The 17,562-nt window shown below is 42.4% G+C and overlaps 1 protein-coding gene across 4 annotated transcripts in view; it reads left to right on the plus strand.

The window, feature by feature from the left end:
• The first annotated feature begins 337 nt into the window (after window positions 1-337).
• PARP14 (poly(ADP-ribose) polymerase family member 14) overlaps window positions 338-17,562 on the plus strand; it is a 57,280-nt gene continuing 40,055 nt past the window's right edge. For 3 of the 4 annotated variants that reach the window (XR_009494387.1, XR_009494388.1, XM_024991433.2), the window contains exons 1-5: window positions 343-559; window positions 6,133-6,257; window positions 7,044-7,077; window positions 10,126-10,368; window positions 12,836-13,072. Coding sequence is in view for 2 of the 4 variants with exons in the window: in XM_024991433.2 (XP_024847201.1) it covers window positions 367-559; window positions 6,133-6,257; window positions 7,044-7,077; window positions 10,126-10,368; window positions 12,836-13,072 (832 nt within the window). In the remaining 2 variants the exon portion in view is untranslated. 4 annotated transcript variants of the gene reach the window in all.

Below are 17,562 nucleotides of genomic sequence, written 5' to 3' on the forward strand. Positions count from 1 at the left end.
GTAAAATGGCGGCCTAGGGAAAAAATGAAGCTTTTTTTTTTTTTTCTGGTACAAGGTCTAGTGACCCAGCGCGGCTGACTTCATCTGTGGCTTGGGTGAATAGCAAATGGTGCCTGAGGTTAAGGTCGCGAGCATAAAGATGGAGGGAAGCCCCAAATCGATGCCAGCTTCTGCCGTGGTCCACGGATGAAAGTGAAGAATGGGAGGTGGAGGGAGGGGCAGGGTGGTTTCTAGTCTAACTTGGGCCAACCGTTTACAGCCAAAGGCAGAAACCAAAGGCAGGAGGAGTATTCTGGGAAACGAAAGCGAAAGAGGCTTAACCGCTGGGAGTCGGGGAGGAACCAGTAGTCGGAGCTGGGCCAGCAGATGAGGATGGCCGCGCCTGGCTCCTTCCCGCTGCTGGTCGAAGGGTCCTGGGGCTCCCAGCCCCCGAAGAACTTGAGCACCAAGTTGCAGATGTACTTCCAGAGCCGGAAGAGATCCGGAGGCGGGGAATGTGAGGTCTGCCCGGTGCCGGGGAGCTCGAACCGCTTCCTAGTGCTCTTCTACCCGGACGACGGTGAGAGGGGCAAGGGCTGCGGAGGAAAGGGCAAGCTGGGCTCTTCCAGGGAAACCTGGGGCTCGAGGGCACGGCGGGAGAATCCGCCCGGCTCCGGCAGCAACTGTAGAGAAGCGCATGGGGTGGGAGGCGCGGAATAGACGAGGTGGTCTAGGGCGCAGCAGTTCCGCCCGCGCTGCGCTTCCGGCGCTGCTGGAGGTGCGGCAGCCAGCGCAGGTGAGTTAAACAAACATTTGGCACGGTATGACTGAAGGGGGCTGCCGGAGAGCTGGTGGACATTTTACAGGGCTACATCGTGCAGTGGCATCCTGTGTTAGTGGCAGAGTTGCAGTGCCATTGCAATTGTCTTCTTCCTATGAAAGCAGCAGTTCTGAAACTCCAGAGCTTTATGGGAACACAATTTGAAGTAAGTGATCCGAAACAAGGAGAAGGAAAAAGAGCTGAAATGCCGATGTCTAACCACCCTTGGACTTCCCTGGTCCAAGTATTAAAGAATCCACCTGCCAGTGCAGGAGATGTGGTTTGATCCCTGGGTCGGAAAGATCCCCTGGAGAAGGAAATGGCAACCCACTCCAGTATTTTTGCCTAGGAAATCCCATGGACAGAGGAGCCTGGAGGGCCCCAATAGTGCATGGGGTCGCAAAGAGTCAGACACGACTGAGCAACTGAACACAATTTGAAGGAAAGAGAGTCTCCTGGGAGAGTCTCGTCTAAACTGACTCCTGAGAGTGAATTCAGTTCTTGATAGGTGAGATGTTGGGGAGGGCTGTTCAGATGGGAGCTGGTGGCAGTGCTGGGGGCAGGACAGCAAAGGCTCTCCAGGGAAGTGCCCAGGGAAGTGCCGGGCTCCCTGAGGGTAGCTTTGGTTTGAGGAGTGAGCCTTCTCCATATGCACATGCAAGTGAGGTCTGGAGACCTGCATGAAATGAACATGTGAGGTTTGGGCAATTTTATAAGATTACAAAGAGGATGCTTGTAATTTTAAAAAATCTTAGGCCTTCTCTTATTAAACCTTTTAAAAAAGAAGTGGAGTGCAAATTAAGGCTATTAGAAAGTTGGGTTGAGATGAGAGAGGGCCTTGCATGGTATGCTAAGGAGTATGAACTTTCCCCCACAGGTAGGCAGTGAAGGGCCATGTCCATATACATTTTTCAGGAGATAAATTTGGATGCAAATAATACAATGATTTCTGTTGGGAGAGACCTTGGACATTAGATCTGAAGAAGATCATGCCATGTCCAAGTGAGGACCAGTGAGGCCTTGAATAAGGAGACTCAGCGTGTGAATGAAAGATGCGTGTTTTCTACTGTTCTGGGTTTTGTAGCTGATTCTACAGGAATAATAGGTGTTCACTTGATGGAGAGAGAGAGCCCCTGTGCTTTCTGTTACTTATTTATTTTTTGGAAAAAAATTTATTTGCATTGCTTCCATTTTTCTACTGTAGTATTAGGACTTGACATAAGCATTATTCTTCTACCTCCTATTTACAGTTCATTCAGAATATTACTGCAAATATAGTATACAGTTTTTAAAAACTTATGGGGAACTGCAGTTTTTGTTTTTCTCTCCTCTTTACAGAGGAGATCTCAAAATCATCCAACTTAAATAAAAATTTATACAGACATTTTCTGTATCTCTTACTTTTTAGATGGGGAAGGAAGGGGTGATATTCTAAGTTGATTGAGTTTTCAGAGGGAAATTCCCTCCCCATAGCCAATTGAGCGGGGCTTCCCTAATAGCTCAGTTGGTAAAGAATCTGCCTGCAATGCAGGAGACTCTGGTTTGCTTCCTGGGTTGGGAAGATCTGTTGGAGAAGGGAAAGGCTACCCACTCCAGTATTCTGGCCTGGAGAATTCCATGGACTATACAGTCCATGGGGTCGCAAAGGGTCGAACACGACTGACTTTCACTTTCAAGCTTAGAGGCTTAGGAAGCCCTGAGAACAATTGGAATGCTCTAGGGCAGGGATGTAAAAAGGAAAGAATAAAACCCCAAAATAGAAAGGGATTCACAGGTGAATCCATGTGAAGTGTGACAGAGGAGATGTAGGCATGGATCAGGAGATGAGCTTGACTCAGAGCCCTTAAAACAATGTCATAAAGTTTTCCAAGGATTAATTTCACCAAGAAATGCTTTAAAGGGTATCTGTGCAACGTAAGTCATTTCCCCCTCGGGCTTCACTTTTCCTCACAGGGTTTTACCATTTTGATTCCAGTTGTCAACATCACCACCGGCCTGGCCCTTAGGGACACTTCTTTCTTCTTTAGAATCCCATTATCCTCAAGAGTTGTCCTCAAACTGGGGCCACAGACTCCCTGCATCCAAATCACAACAGGTTAAAAGGCACATTTCCAACTTTGTCCTAGAGACTCAGGTACCCTGAAGGTGGAGTGGGTGAGAATCTGCATGTTTAACCCCAATTCACTGAAGTTTGGGACTTTCCAGGTGGTGCAAGTGGTAAAGAACCCACCTGCCAATGCAGGAGACGTAAGAGACATGGGTTCAATCCCTGGGTCAGGAAGATCCCCTGGAGGAGGAAATGGCTGCCCAGTCCAGTGTTCTTGCCTGGAGAATCCCATGGACAGAGGAGCCTGGTGGGCTACGGTCCATGGGTCGCAAAGAGTTGAACGTGACTGAAATAACTTAGCACAGCATTAAAATTTGAGAATCCCTGTTGTTTGTTGATGACCTGGAACAAAAAGAAATGATTGTAGGAAATACAAACATCATAAAAATACAAACAGCAAAAATATAATTGTGTGAAGATAATATCATTCTGTTCTAGTCCTCAAAGCAGAAATGATTTCAGTCTCCCTGCCGGGTTTCTTCCTTCCTACCTCCCAGCCCACTTCCTCCCTTCCTCCAGCCCTAGACTTCTTGAATGTCCCTCTTGCAGTACCTCTTGCACAGACACTCAAACTGAGTTCAACTCAAATCCTTGTATGGTCAAAGTTCTTGGGAGTGGAAAATCCCTTTTAGTTTTGATTTCCTACCAGAGGAATGGCTTTCTCAGCAGTCAGGAGTTTGATAACATCGAATGACTTACCCCATCATTGCCCCAAGGGTAGAGTTCTCTCTCGGGAATGCCCTCTGCCCTCCACAACAGGAAGTGGCCCCAACAGATGCAGGCCCATAGTGTAACACAACTTGGGCCTTATCATTTACATAAGCACGAGCCCCAAAGCACTTCTCTGTAGAAATGAATGGATAGGAAACAAACTATCTTATCTGGAAGCTCTATTGTTTTATATAATTGGCTGAATTTCTGGAAAGTCAAGTGTAAATTAACTTGTGAGATTTAAAATTCTGTTTCAGATATGCATATTTGTCATCTTTTTTTGGTCATTATTTGGCTCCTTATTATTGTCAGCTTCTTTGAGGTAAGGGAACCCAACTTCTTAAATATAATTACATATGGATGGTCTGAGATTGATGCACAAGAGAGCCTGTCCACATGGGTAAAGGTAGTGGTGGTGGTTGTTTAGTTGCTAAGTTGTGTCTGACTCTTTGTGACCCCATGGACTGTAGCCTTCTAGGTTCCTCTGTCCATGGGATTCTCCAGGCAAGAATACTGGAATGGGTTGCCATTTCCTTCACCAAGGGATCTTCCCAACCCAGGGATCGAACCCATGTCTCCTGCATTGGCAGGTGGATTCTTTATCACTGAGCTACCAGGAAGTCCAAGAGTGGTTAGACGTCACCATTTCATCTCTTTTCCTCCCAGATTCACCTTCTTGTTTTGGATCACTTACTGATACTGCTGCCATCTGTTCTCTTGAAATAGTCGTACCTATACATATTACACACAATCTCAGAATAGGCTGACACATGTAGGTGCCTGGACAGGACTCTTCCAAAATATACAGAATGCAACACAGAGGTCCATGGCTCTAGATAGTTTGGCTTACAAAATAGCCTGCTGTCTGAGCTCAGGGGTCTTATCCAGTCCTTAGTCCTCACCTCAGCTTAGGACAGCCCATTATGAGTCCATGCAAAAACACTCACCCTGCTCATAAAGAGTGAAACTAGAGTCTGGCATTCCATCTCATAAAGAGTGAAATTAGAGTCTGGCATTCCATCTCATATTGTTTTGGGGCCTGTTTCTGAAGTGGCATCCAGTGAGGGCATCACCTCCCTCATCCTCTCCATGGATGGTTGGAGTGGGAAAGCTACTCAGGACCTTCTTTTAAAATATATATATATATTTTCTTGGCTGCACTGGGTCTTCATTGCTGTACATAGGCTTTCTCTAGCTGCGGTGGCTTCTCTTACTGTGAAACACAGGCTCTAGGTGCTCCAGTTTTAGTAATTGAAGCATGTGGGCTCAGCAGTTGTGGCTCCAGGGCTCTGGAGCTCAGGCTCAATAGCTATGGTACATGGGCTTAGTTGCCCCAAGGCATGCGGAATCTTCCCAAACCAGGGATCAAACCTGTGTTCCCTGCATTGGCAGCCAGATTCTTGACCACTGGACCAGCAGGGACATCCCTCAAACCCTTCTTGATGAAAGATTCTGCTTATATCTTTGGCCTCGGCAGGCAACCACATCAAAACACAACACGGCAGCCCAGCACCCACGACAGAGCCACACCTGTGCCTGCAAGGCACTCCCAAAGGTTCTCCTTCACCCTGACCTCTTTGCGCCACCTGACTGTGTCAGCCATGCCTTCCCCTCTAAACTCACCCACTCCCTGTTCTCCATCGTCAGATACCATGGTCTCTGATTTTCTTTTTCTCTCTCTAGCTGCTCCTTCTTATTATTGTAACTTACATTTACATAGCCCTTATGAGTATCACAAAATTCATTCACAGACACTGCTTCACTTGAGGAAACTGAGACTCAAGAAGCTAAAATATTTTCTCAGTGACTCAGTTCCTTCATGGCAGAGTTGGAATTTGAATCAAGGTCTTTAAACTTATGTCCACTGTTCATTTTTTTTTTTTTTTTGCACTACAGCTCAGCTACCAAATGTGCTAATTCTTTTTTGTATTTTGTAAGAATCTTTCCCATCCCTCCTTTGCTATTCCTTTTACTATCCTATGTAAGGCTCTTTTCACAGGTTAAATAATTGATTGAAATACCTTTTTAAGAGGGCTGCTCTCCATTCTGCTCATTGTCAGCTGAGCCAGTTTCCTAAAATATGGCTTTCATAATGTCATATCTTAGTATCAGTAGTTTACAGTGAGAGATGCTTTAATTCTTTCCTTTCATTGTAGAATAAATATTTCTACCTTTCTGAGTGCCCACTGAGCAAAGGGTACTGTACTAAGTTCCTTATAATATTTCTTCAGTCTAATCCATGTAACACATAAGACAGTCTTCATTAATTAACAGACAAGAAGACTGAGATTTTGTCAGTAAAGCTTATTCAGGAACATGCTTAGGGTTAAAAAAAAAAGGAAATTTAAAGATAGAATTCATATCTGTGTGCTTGCTAAATTTTTCCTCTTTTCATCATACACAGCCTCTCTTGAGAAGTTGACCAAGCCACTGACAGATGATGATGAAATTTATGGAAATCATAGAATAATTTTGTTAATAAAGATTGCTTAACAGCTTTTCTTAAAAATTTCAGTTCGGCAGCAAGTTCTGGAGAGAGAGAGCCATGAGTTAGAATGGCCAGGAAAAGGAACATTCAAGTTAACTGTCCAGATTCCCACAGTCCCAGATGAAGTCCAGGAGCGGAAAATTCCCACAAAGGTAATTATAACGGTGATTACAAGGGAAGTCGGGTGTTCTCCCAAGGTATGTGGGGATGGGAACCACGACAAGGAAAACATAGTAGAATGAGAAGTATAACTCTCACTGGGGTGAGAAAAGCAATTTATAGATGTGGAGGGAGTGAGAGTGGTGATGGGGTAATGGGAGAGAAAGCACTTTTTGTTGTTATGAAAATTCAAGATTGAGGGGCTACCATAATGATGGTTTGAGATGTAAAATCTTGGGTCTGTTCATCGTAGGTACTTAATAACCTGGAACTTGCCATATTTGTTTTATGTTCACATGGTTTAGAGGGGCGAGTGATCTATACTCCATATGTTAAGTATTTCCTCAGTTGTAAAATGGGATAGTAATAGTGTTGACCTCTTTGGTTTATTGGATTGTTGTGAGGATTAAATGATACAGTCTTAGTAAAGAAAGCACTTGGCCTAGTGCTTGTTAATACTAAACATTCAATATTTAGTATTGAATTAAAAAACATTCATTGTTAAATGGGGAAAAGAACATGAGCTGCATTATTTCTCTGATTTAGGTCTTACCACGAACATTTGGTGTTCCTTTGGAGTTTTGTGACTTGTTTTTACTGGTGATTGTGTGCTAAGTGGATATGCTATGAAATGTGAGGTATATTCAATAGCATTATTGCCTGAGTTTTTAGTTATCATTTCTGTAGACCCTACATCTTTAGGCTGGCCCTAGGGACACTTTCTTAATGTAAATAAATTATTAGTAATTTATTAATGCGACTTTATTGTTTGATTTCAGGAATCCAAGACCAAAGAACAGGTTGAAGAATCAGGTAACTTCCATTTATCAGGCAGTTTTGCTTTTACTAAACACTTTGCATTGCAGAGGTCACCCTTTTCTTCCTGACCTCATAAGGCAGGGTTTGCTCAGCTGAGAGATGCTTTGGGCTGCATCATCTCCATCCTTTCAGCCATCTGCTCAACGGCTGCCTCTTGAGTTCTAAGGGTTCAGATCAGAAGGATGGGAACAACTCTCTCTGTGGGGACTGAGAGTACCTTGCAATTGATGGGAGGATAAAGAGGTACCTGTAGGTGGATGAAGTGACCTTTAGACTCTACCTGTGCCCAATCACCTGTTGAGAAGCAGGGACATGACGTGACAGTGGGAGCTGTGTGCAGCTAAGTCAGTTGACACTGCTCTCTGAGCGCTGGGTGCAGGATATGAATGCAGCCCTCCAGATCAGCACTTATCCCATCTGCTGTAGGAAACAGCCAACAATCCAGTAGCTGTTGTGGACTCTGCTACTTGACTTGTGTCTGGGTGTTGGCCTGCGTGCCACCTGACGTTTGTTAAAGAAGACACGCGTTTTCCTGGCTAAGCATGCTGTTCTAAATGGGAGGAAGATGGACTGGGCTGAATGGCCAAGCGGGAAAGAGAAGGTGATCCATATATACAAAGCTTAGGGAAGAGGAATTCCCAAGAAAAGTTTAAATATTGTCCTCTAAAATTGAAATTTTCTTAAGAACATGTTTAGATTTTTGCAGCTTTCCTTTTCTGAAAATAGCTCTGGGATGAGATCTGCCTTAACTTGGCAAAATGCCTGGATAGGGATGTATAGGTTGTTTCTGCCTAATATGGATGTACCATTAAACTGTAGAATAGAGTATGCATGGTTGAGAAGCTCCTGCTGCTTATGAGACAAGAATTTTTTGTCTCTTTAGAGGAAGTTCTGCTTTGTCTTCTTCAGATATGGCTCGCCCAACTCCCAGTATTTGTTCACTGTGACTCCCTAAACCCATATCTGTTTCTTGAAAGATTCTTTGCATGCTGTACCTTCAAGCTCAATTTTGTACCAGAAAGTGGTTTTATATTTGTAGTACATTTATATCTGTACCGTTTTTGGAATTAATCAAGTCTGTGTTTCTTATGGTTTTATAGATTTCAGCCTGTCATAACATTTGTTAGCACTGTTTCAGATTTGCTTAATGCTCCAAGTATGTACTCAGGGAGAGCCAATCAGCCTCCACCAATGTCCTGGAGATTTTAGATGCATTTACTAAACCTGTTGTAACCTGAGCTTCACTCTAATTGTAGTAACCAGCCAGGAATTGGGGTGGTCTTCAACAAGATACTTAAGTTGACCCCTTTAAGAGTTGGAAGAAGAGGTTCTTTGTTGAATAGTTGCTTCACACTGAATCTTGACAATGGCCCTAAGGCCAGGACTCTTGAAATTAACTGGAATGGAGTTAATAGTTTTCAAAAATATTGCCCAGGATGAAAACAAAATGGGTTTGGTGAGCAGATAGCATTTACTCTGCCATAATAATGTCAGCTCCCTTTCTTATTTTTATTTTTTGTGTACCTCCTTTAGAAAATTGGTAATTTCCTTTTCCAACATTTTTTGTGTGTACCCATCACCACACAACCAGTGCCATAAACATAGGGCTCTAAGGGGATAGTTGCTCACAGAATGTCTAAAGATCGTGACATACTCATCATGCTTCAGGGCACAAGCATAGTGTGAGACTGATCTTCTGTATACAGTTAACACTTGAACAACCTGGATTTGAACTGTGTGGATCAAACTGTACATGAATTTTTTTCAATAAATATATTTGAAAAATTTTTGGAAATTTGTGACAATTGGAAGAAATTCACAGATGAACCACATAGCTTAGAAATACTGAACAAATTAAGAAAAAATTAGTTATATCATGAACACATAAAATATATGTAGATGTACATATAACATACAAAATATGTGTCAATCAATTGTTCATGTTATTGGTAGGGCCTCCGGTCAACAGTAGGCTATTAGTAGTTAGGATTCTGAGGAGTCAAAGTTGTACACAGATACTTGACTGTGCAGGGGTTTGGGCTCCTAATCCCCATGTTGTTCAAGGGTCAAGTGTACATGCAACTCTTTATGGTCACAGTAGAGAGGTGCACCTGACTGGGGTGGTTGCTATTCCATAAGTTTGAGGTATACACATAATTCTCTGTGCCATTTTATCTTCCATGTGCATTCCTTAGTCATTCGCTGTAAGAATCCTTTTTTTTCCCCCAGTGATTGGAAATTATTGCTTTTCAGAACATAATATGTTAGGTGATTCCCATGTTTGGGCATCATTGGATAATATTGCTTTCCTCTGGTAATCTAAGCAGTAAATCTTCAATTCAGCAGACATTTATTGAGCTTCAGCTGTATACCATGAGCCAGAAATACAAAGGTGAATAAATGTGTCCCTTGCTTTGGAGAAGCTTGGTTCAGTAACTGTAATATGGTGCTTGATAGAAATATATGTCAAGTGTTATGAAAAGCAAGGCAGGTTCCTCAGAGAAACAAGGCAGAAAAGAGTGTAATAAAATTGAACATAATCATGATCAGCATCATATCAAATACTTTTTATTTTTAACTAAATTAAGCTGAAAGTCTTCTAAGATCCATTTTCCCCCAATTCTTAATCTTTCTTTATTCTAGTTTTATTGAGACATAATTGGCATGTTACTTGTGTAACTTATGTCGACTTTGAAACCAGGAAAGGAAGCAGGCAGTGTAATTAGCCTGTGATAATTTTTTTACATTTATTTATTCTTAACTGAAGGATAATTGTTTTACAGTATTGTGTTGGTTTCTGTCAAACATCAACATGACTCAGCCATAGGTATCCATGTGTCCCCTCTTTCTTGAACCTCCCTTCCACCTCCCTCCCCATCCCACTTCTCTAGGTTGTTACAGAGCCCTGGTTTAAGTTCCCTGAGTCATATAGCAAATGCCCACTGGCTATCTATTTTACATATTAGCCTATGATAATTTATTTTGCTAAGAACATGAAAGATAAATCTAACATCTTGTACCCTTTTGTCTCCCTAAAATCAGATGCATCAAAAGAACTAGAGGAAGACCTCTCTCTCAGTAGAAGATCAGAAAAAGAGGAAGACACCCCAAAAGAGTGTGAAGATATTTCCTCTTTGGTTGCATTTGAAAATCTCAAGGCAAATGTGACTGATGAGATGTTAATCTTTTTAGTGGAGAATATAAGTGGCCTGACGAATGATAACTTTAAATTGGAAATCATACGAGACTTTAATGTGGCTGTAGTTACCTTTCAAACGTATACTGGTAAGATCAAATGATGCTCCATTTGTCAGCCTTCTTGCACTACACTTTGGGGTTTGGAACACCTAGCTTATGGAACGTCTCTGAAAGCTTCATTCTTTCTAATAGCACATCAGGCTCCTCTGTCCATGGAATTCTCCAGGCAGGAGTTGGTTGCCATTTCATTCTCTAGGGAATTTTCCTAACCCAGGGACCAAACTCTGGTCTCTTGAATTACAGGCAGATTCCTTATCATCTGAACCACCGCGGCAGCCTCTCTAGTAGCTCGTAAGTTAATATTAATTTCTTATTTTGAAAGAGAAGCAAATTCATCTTGAAACCAAACTCTGGTATGTTTAATAAACAGACTTTATTGTATGAGTTGTGTGTAGGTGTGCGTGTGTGTGAGAGAGAAACAGACAGAGACTGAGAGAGAAGTGAGACAGAAGTAACACACCCAAATAGAAATCTAAAGTCTCAGGTTATTAGAGATTCTGAGCAGAGGACTCAGTGTTTCCTGTGTGTTGTCTCACTGAGATGAGTAAATACTGATCTGTGTTACTTAACTGGACTTACTGGAGAGTAATAGTAATAGCAGTAAACATTCATTTAGTGCTACTGTAAGTCAGGTACTATGCTGAGTTTGTTCCATGTATCAATTTATTTGTTCATTTCAACAACCTTCTGAGGTTATTATTGTCCTTCATTTTACAGTTGGGGAGACAGAGATGCTAGTACCTGGAAGAGCTAGATTTGAACCGAGGCAGCCAATCTCTATAGAGCCTGTTCTCTTATTCTCTTTACCATATATTTCGTTAGTACTTGCATGGTTATCACATATGCAGGGATGAGTAAATGCAGTTGCTGCAGAAAGTGCATGCTCTTTAAGGTCTGTGTGGGGAGTCTGGACAGTTTCTGAAATTGGAAGAGCTATCTGCAGAAGACAAGGAAATTTTCTAATTCCAAGCCCTCACTATTCCATGGTCATGGCAGTGGAATGGTTGATCTTAATCAACCAGCACAGGTTCAATTTATGATTATTTCTTATAAAGGTAAAACTAAGTCGACTTGCTTTTGTTCGCTGAGCAAAAATCTTGCATACCTACTAGGTGTGAGGTACTAGTCTAGGGGCTGTAGGTACAAAGGTGAATGATTCTTGCTTACGGCTCTTGAGGAACTCATATGGGGCAGGAAGAAACCCATTCATAAGTCAGTAATGAAGATGCAGGAGGAAAAGCTGCTTTTCTCAGCTGTGAACAGCAGGCTGTGGGGAATGGGAGGAAAGGGGACCCAACATGGTGACTTGGTCTTCTTTGATGTCTATACTGCAGAAGTAACAGGCTATCAGATCTCAGATATGCTGTGTTATTTATACACCCTACTAGTCCCTCTGCCTGAAACGTTTCCTCCCCTTACGTGCTCAGTTGCTCAGTCATGTCCCACTCTTTGCAAACTCATGGACTGTAGCCCATCAGGCTCCTCTGTCCCTGGGATTATCCTGGCAAGAATACTGGAGTGGGTCCAGGAGATCTTCCCAACCCAGGGATTGAACCCCAGTCTCCTGCACTGGCAGGCAGATTCTTTACCACTGAGCCACCTGAAAAGCCCCTTCCTTCCCTTATCTCCCTGATAAAGTCTTCTTTGTCCTTCAAAACTCAGATCAGTGACTGCTTACTCTGAGAACCCTTGTCTGATTCCCAGTCTTAGTTTTCCCACCTCATTTGATCCCCAAATAGGCCATTTGTTTGCTTTCAAGACTTCTTCCCTCTTAGATGGTGAGCTTTCAAGGACATGTTACATTCATCCCTGTATCCCCAGATCCTAGCAGGGTATCTTGTACATCACGGACTCACTATCAATATTTATTAATTTGAAAGAGATAATTGGACTGAGTCCAGAAGGAGGAACAGGAGCAGGATAAAAACATTGGAGAAGGGCATTTTAGGCGCAGCGAATTATATATACAACGGCAAGAGAGAATGGAGTTTTTGAAAGAATGACTGGGTTGTGTGTCAATATGGAAAATAAAATAAATGGAGGTAATAAACAGAGGTGATGTTTAGAAATTAGTTTGGGGTTAGATAGCCAAGTGACTTAGCAGCAGCAGCAGCCAAGGGCATTGTATGCCTCACTAAGGAGCTTAAACTCATGCCTGCAAGTGATGGGGAGCCATTTCAGGACTTGAGGAAAGAGTGAAATAAGATTTGTGTTGTAGAGATGCATTCAGGTAGTGATGTCAAGGAGGTGGAGAGAGCTGTGACTAAAGGCAGGGACATGCTTGTCAGCAATACCGGTAAGACATTCCTGTTTGCACTATTTTTCAGAAGCTTCCATGGAATCTATAGGCATATAGATTCTCCTGTGGGGATTAAAATCTTGCATTTAAAAATTGAGTGCTTAGCCTGCTTCCTTTTTCTCAATTAATATTCAATTTCTTCTATACAATATGAAGATATAATTTTTTGATTGATTTATTGATTACGGTTTGTAGATGCCTTGAAATTTGTCGGTGAATGTCCCAAGCACAATTCAGTGAAAAGACTTCAGCTTTCTGCAAGACTTCTGGAAGTGACAAAAACAATTCGAGTTGAAAACCTGCCACCTGGTGTTCATGACCATGATTTAAAATGTTTATTTGAAAATCCTCATAATGGAGGGGGAAGAGTTGCCAGCATCGAATATTTCCCTGAGGAGAGTTCAGCACTGATTGAATTTTTTGACAGAAAAGGTAATATCTATTAATCTTAATTTTGTAAACCATACCTGGCATAACTGAAAATATTGTAGTAGATCTTAACAGTTAAAAGTTTTATTTTTTCTCGGAAATCCAAGTAGTAATCCTGTACATCCGATACTTGGTGAAACCACTGATTCAAAATTTGGAGAAGCAATGACAAGTTTTTGAAAGATATAAGGAGATTCTCTCATGAGTCTCTACTTACGATAGACTGAAAAATATATAAAAATATATAATTCTTAGAGTCTTTGAGATATTGTTTTTAAAGAGGTGATCTATGTTTTAGCTGTACATTTGATAGAAATTCTCAAGTTAATTTCAACAAGTAAAGATATACTCAGAAACACATACAGTTTCTATAAAGTATCTTTACTTCCCTTTTCACCTGTCAGTGTCATCATTCAGAAATTAACAGTGGTGGTATCACATGCTCAGTGGATGCCTGTAGGATCGTTCTTTGTGGCAACTCTGAAAACCTCATTCCACTGAACCTTCGGGAAGCACTTCTGAGGGTTTCTTAGACATAGATTGCCAGTTCTCTAAGGCATGTGCAAAGTCAGCTAGGAGATTTTGCTGATGTTCAGAGATCAAGGCTGAGGAGTAGGAATTAGGGAGCCAGACTTTTTAGGGGAAGAAAGGATGTTATGCTTGGGATTAACAGAGGGAGCATGAAACAGAATCACGTGGAATGCCACTTCAGTTCAGTTCAGTCGCTCAGTTGTGTCCGACTCTTTGCGACCCCATGAACCGCAGCACGCCAGGACCCCTGTCCATCTCCAACTCCCGGAGTTCACCCAAACCCATGTCCATCGAGTCGGTGATGCCATCCAACCATCTCATCCTCTGTCGTCCCGTTCTCCTCCTGCCTTCAATCTTTCCCAGCATCAGGATCTTTTCCAATGAGTCAGCTCTTCGCATCAGCTGGCCAAAGTATTGGAGTTTCAGTCTCAACATCAGTCCTTCCAATGAACACCCAGGACTGATCTTTAGGATGGAATGGTTGGATTTCCTTGCAGTCCAAGGGACTCTCAAGAGTCTTCTCCAACACCACAGTTCAAAAGCATCAATTCTTTGGCACTCAGCTTTCTTTATAGTCCAACTCTCACATCCATACATGACTACTGGAAAAACCATAGCCTTGACTAGATGGACCTTTGTTGGCAAAGTAATGTCTCTGCTTTTGAATATGCTGTCTAGGTTGGTCATAACTTTCCTTCCAAGGAGTAAGCGTCTTTTAATTTCATGCTGCAGTCACCATCTGCAGTGATTTTGGAGCCCAGAAAAATAAAGTCTGACACTGTTTCCACTGTTTCCCCATCTATCTGCCATGAAGTGATGAGACCAGATGCCATGATCTTAGTTTTCTGAATGTTGAGCTTTAAGCCAACTTTTCACTCTCCTCTTTCACTTTCATCAAGAGGCTCTTTAGTTCTTCTTCACTTTCTGCCATAAGGGTGGTGTCATCTGCATATCTGAGGTTATTGATATTTCTCCCAGCAGTCTTGATTCCAGCTTGTGCTTCTTCCACCCCAGCGTTTCTCATGATGTACTCTGCATAGAATTTAAATAAGCAGGGTGACAATATACAGCCTTGATGTACTCCTTTTCCTGTTTGGAACCAGTCTGTTGTTCCATGTCCAGTTCTAATTGTTGCTTCCTGACCTGCATACAGGTTTCTCAAGAGGCAGATCAGGTGGTCTGGTATTCCCATCTCTTTCAGAATTTTCCACTTAAACTGTTTCATGGCGGGTACTTGGTGGAAACTCCTTTTAGCTTTTATGTGTTGGGAAATTGCAGTTAAGGTATGGTTTGGATTAAAATGGAGTGGAAGAGGTAGTGTTCCTTGGGCAAAGGGACAAAAGACGAGCTTCTGTTGCCTGTGCTTTAAATCTCTCTCAGTCTGGCCTTGGGCCCAGGGAGAAAGCTACATAAAGGTATTACTTGACAAGTTAACTTCATGTAAGCTGGGAGTTGACAGCTATGAAGCTTTCAAGCATCTTGAGGGCATCTTGCGTGTATCCTCAGAATGTCTATTCTACATATGTATGTATAATATTGGGAACTGTTTTATTCAGGTTTACTTTATGCTACACCACATCTGTATTCTTGCCTGGAGAATCCCAGGGACGGAGGAGCCTGGTGGGCTGCCGTCTATGGGGTCGCACAGAGTCGGACACGACTGAAGTGACTTAGCAGCGGTAGCAGCATCAGACCACATCTGAGGGGCACTCTCAAAGGTTACTCTTTGCCCTGACCTCTTTGCAACATCTGACTATGTTGACCACACCTCCTGTTCAAAACTCACTCATTTCCCATTTTCTGTGCCTGAGATACACTGATTTTCCCTTTCTCTGGCTGTGCCTTCTTATGATTATGACTTATGTTTGCATAGCTCTACAGGGTGCTACCAAGTGCATTCATAGACACTGCTAATGGGCACTGCTATTAGATTACTGTGATCTGAGAATACTGAGGCACAGGAAGGTCAAATAACTTGACCAAGGTTACATAGCTAGTAAGTAACAGAGCCAGATTTGAATCTGAGTCTGGCACGGTAGATGGGGAAACAATGGAAACAGAAACAGACTTTATTTTCCTGGGCTCCAAATCACTACAGATGGTGACTGCAGCCATGAAATTAAAAGACATTTGCTCCTTGGAAGAAAAGCTATGACAAACCTAGACATCATATTAAAAAGCAGAGACATTACTTTGCCCACAAAGGTCCGTCTAGTCAAAGCTATGGTTTTTCCAGTAGTCACATATGGATGTGAGAGTTGGACCATAAAGAAGGCTGAGTGCCGAAGAATTGATGCTTTTGAACTGTGGTGTTGGAGAAGACTCTTGAGAGTCCCTTGGACTGCAAGGAGATCAAACTAGTTAATCCTAATCAGTCCTGATTATTCATTGGAAGGACTGTTGCTGAAGCTCCAATACTTTAGCCACCTGATGGGAAGAACTGACTCATTGGAAAAGATCCTGATGCTGGGAAGGATTGAAGGCAGGAGGAGAAGGGGATGACAGAGAATGAGATGGTTGGATGGCATCACCAACTCGATGGACATGAGTTTGAGCATGCCCTGAGAGTTGGTGATGGACAGGGAAGCCTGGCCTGCTGCAGTCCACGGGGTTACAAAGAATTGGACACAACTGAGCGACTGAACTGAGCTGAACTGTACTGGCACCATAATCTGTGCTAACTTCTCCACTTTGCCCCAGTCGCCTCTGCATCTGGAACATCAGTTTTTCTTGGAGGATATTTTATCATTTACAAAGAGTTAATAATGAGACAAACTGTAGATAAAGCTGGATTTAAAATTATGTTATTATTTATCTAAAATTATTTTGTTCAGCTTCACAGAATTCAATTCTCAAAACCTTAAGGAAGACACTCTTTAAAAAAATATTTTTTTTAATTGAAGGATAATTGCTTTACAGTATCATATACTCTACCAAGCATCAACATGAATCAGCCATAGGCTTACTTATGTTCCCTCCCACCTCCCTCCCCATCCCACACCTCTAGGTTGTCACTGAGCCCTGGTTTGAGTTCCCTGAGTCATACAGCAAATTCCAATTGGCTATCTATCTTACATGTGGTGATGTATGTTTCCATATTACTCTCTCCATATATCTTACCCTGTCAGGAAGGGCACTTTTACTGAATGCTTGTTGTACATGAGATCTTTTGCTGTGTTTTCTGTAATAGTATCTTGCTGAATCCTCATAAGAATCTGTGGTTATATAGTTACTTTTTTTTTTTTTTTTTAAACAGAGGAGGAAAACAGTATAGCGATCTTAAGGCACATAAAGGTGACATCTTTGATGGTTCTTGGGCCAGACAGACCTGACTTCAAATGCCTGGCTTTGGTGCTTACTAGCTTTGTGATCTTGGGAAAGTTACTTTAACCCACAAAAGTCTCTGTTTTCCATCTATAATATAGGGCTCCCATTACTACTTACCTCAGAGGAATGTTGTGAGCATCAGATTAAATTGTATCTGTGCAGTGCTTGGCATGGGGGTACTCACTGGTACTCAGAGCCTGTTGCAGGCCATGGTGGGAAGTTGAAGCCATGTATCTGAGCCTGCAAAGGTCATGTTCTTTTCATTAGGTCTGCCTTCAGGCTTAGGAGCCAATTGTGCACAAGGTGAAGTTATTTTTGACGTCTTTTCACAAGATACTGCTTTAATCCAAGTTGCTACTGGAGTTCATTCTAATTCCCTTCCTGCTTAGACCTCTTGTACCTGTCTAACAACTAAACACAAAGTGAGGAGGGGCATGGGGGAGAAGAGTACCTCTACACACACACATCCCCCAATAGGTGTCCCAGTAAATGTGACAGGAAGGGCATTAGAGCAGGGACAAGGGAGATGCAAGACTTACTGAATCAGTCTCTGGGGCTGGGTTGTCGGATGACCATGAGGATGACCTTGGTTTGGAAGAGGGGCAAGAGTATGGGCTTTGGGGTTAAGACACTGG

The sequence above is a fragment of the Bos taurus genome, chromosome 1, assembly GCF_002263795.3.
Source record: "Bos taurus isolate L1 Dominette 01449 registration number 42190680 breed Hereford chromosome 1, ARS-UCD2.0, whole genome shotgun sequence".
In the NCBI taxonomy this organism is placed as follows: Eukaryota; Metazoa; Chordata; class Mammalia; order Artiodactyla; family Bovidae; genus Bos; species Bos taurus.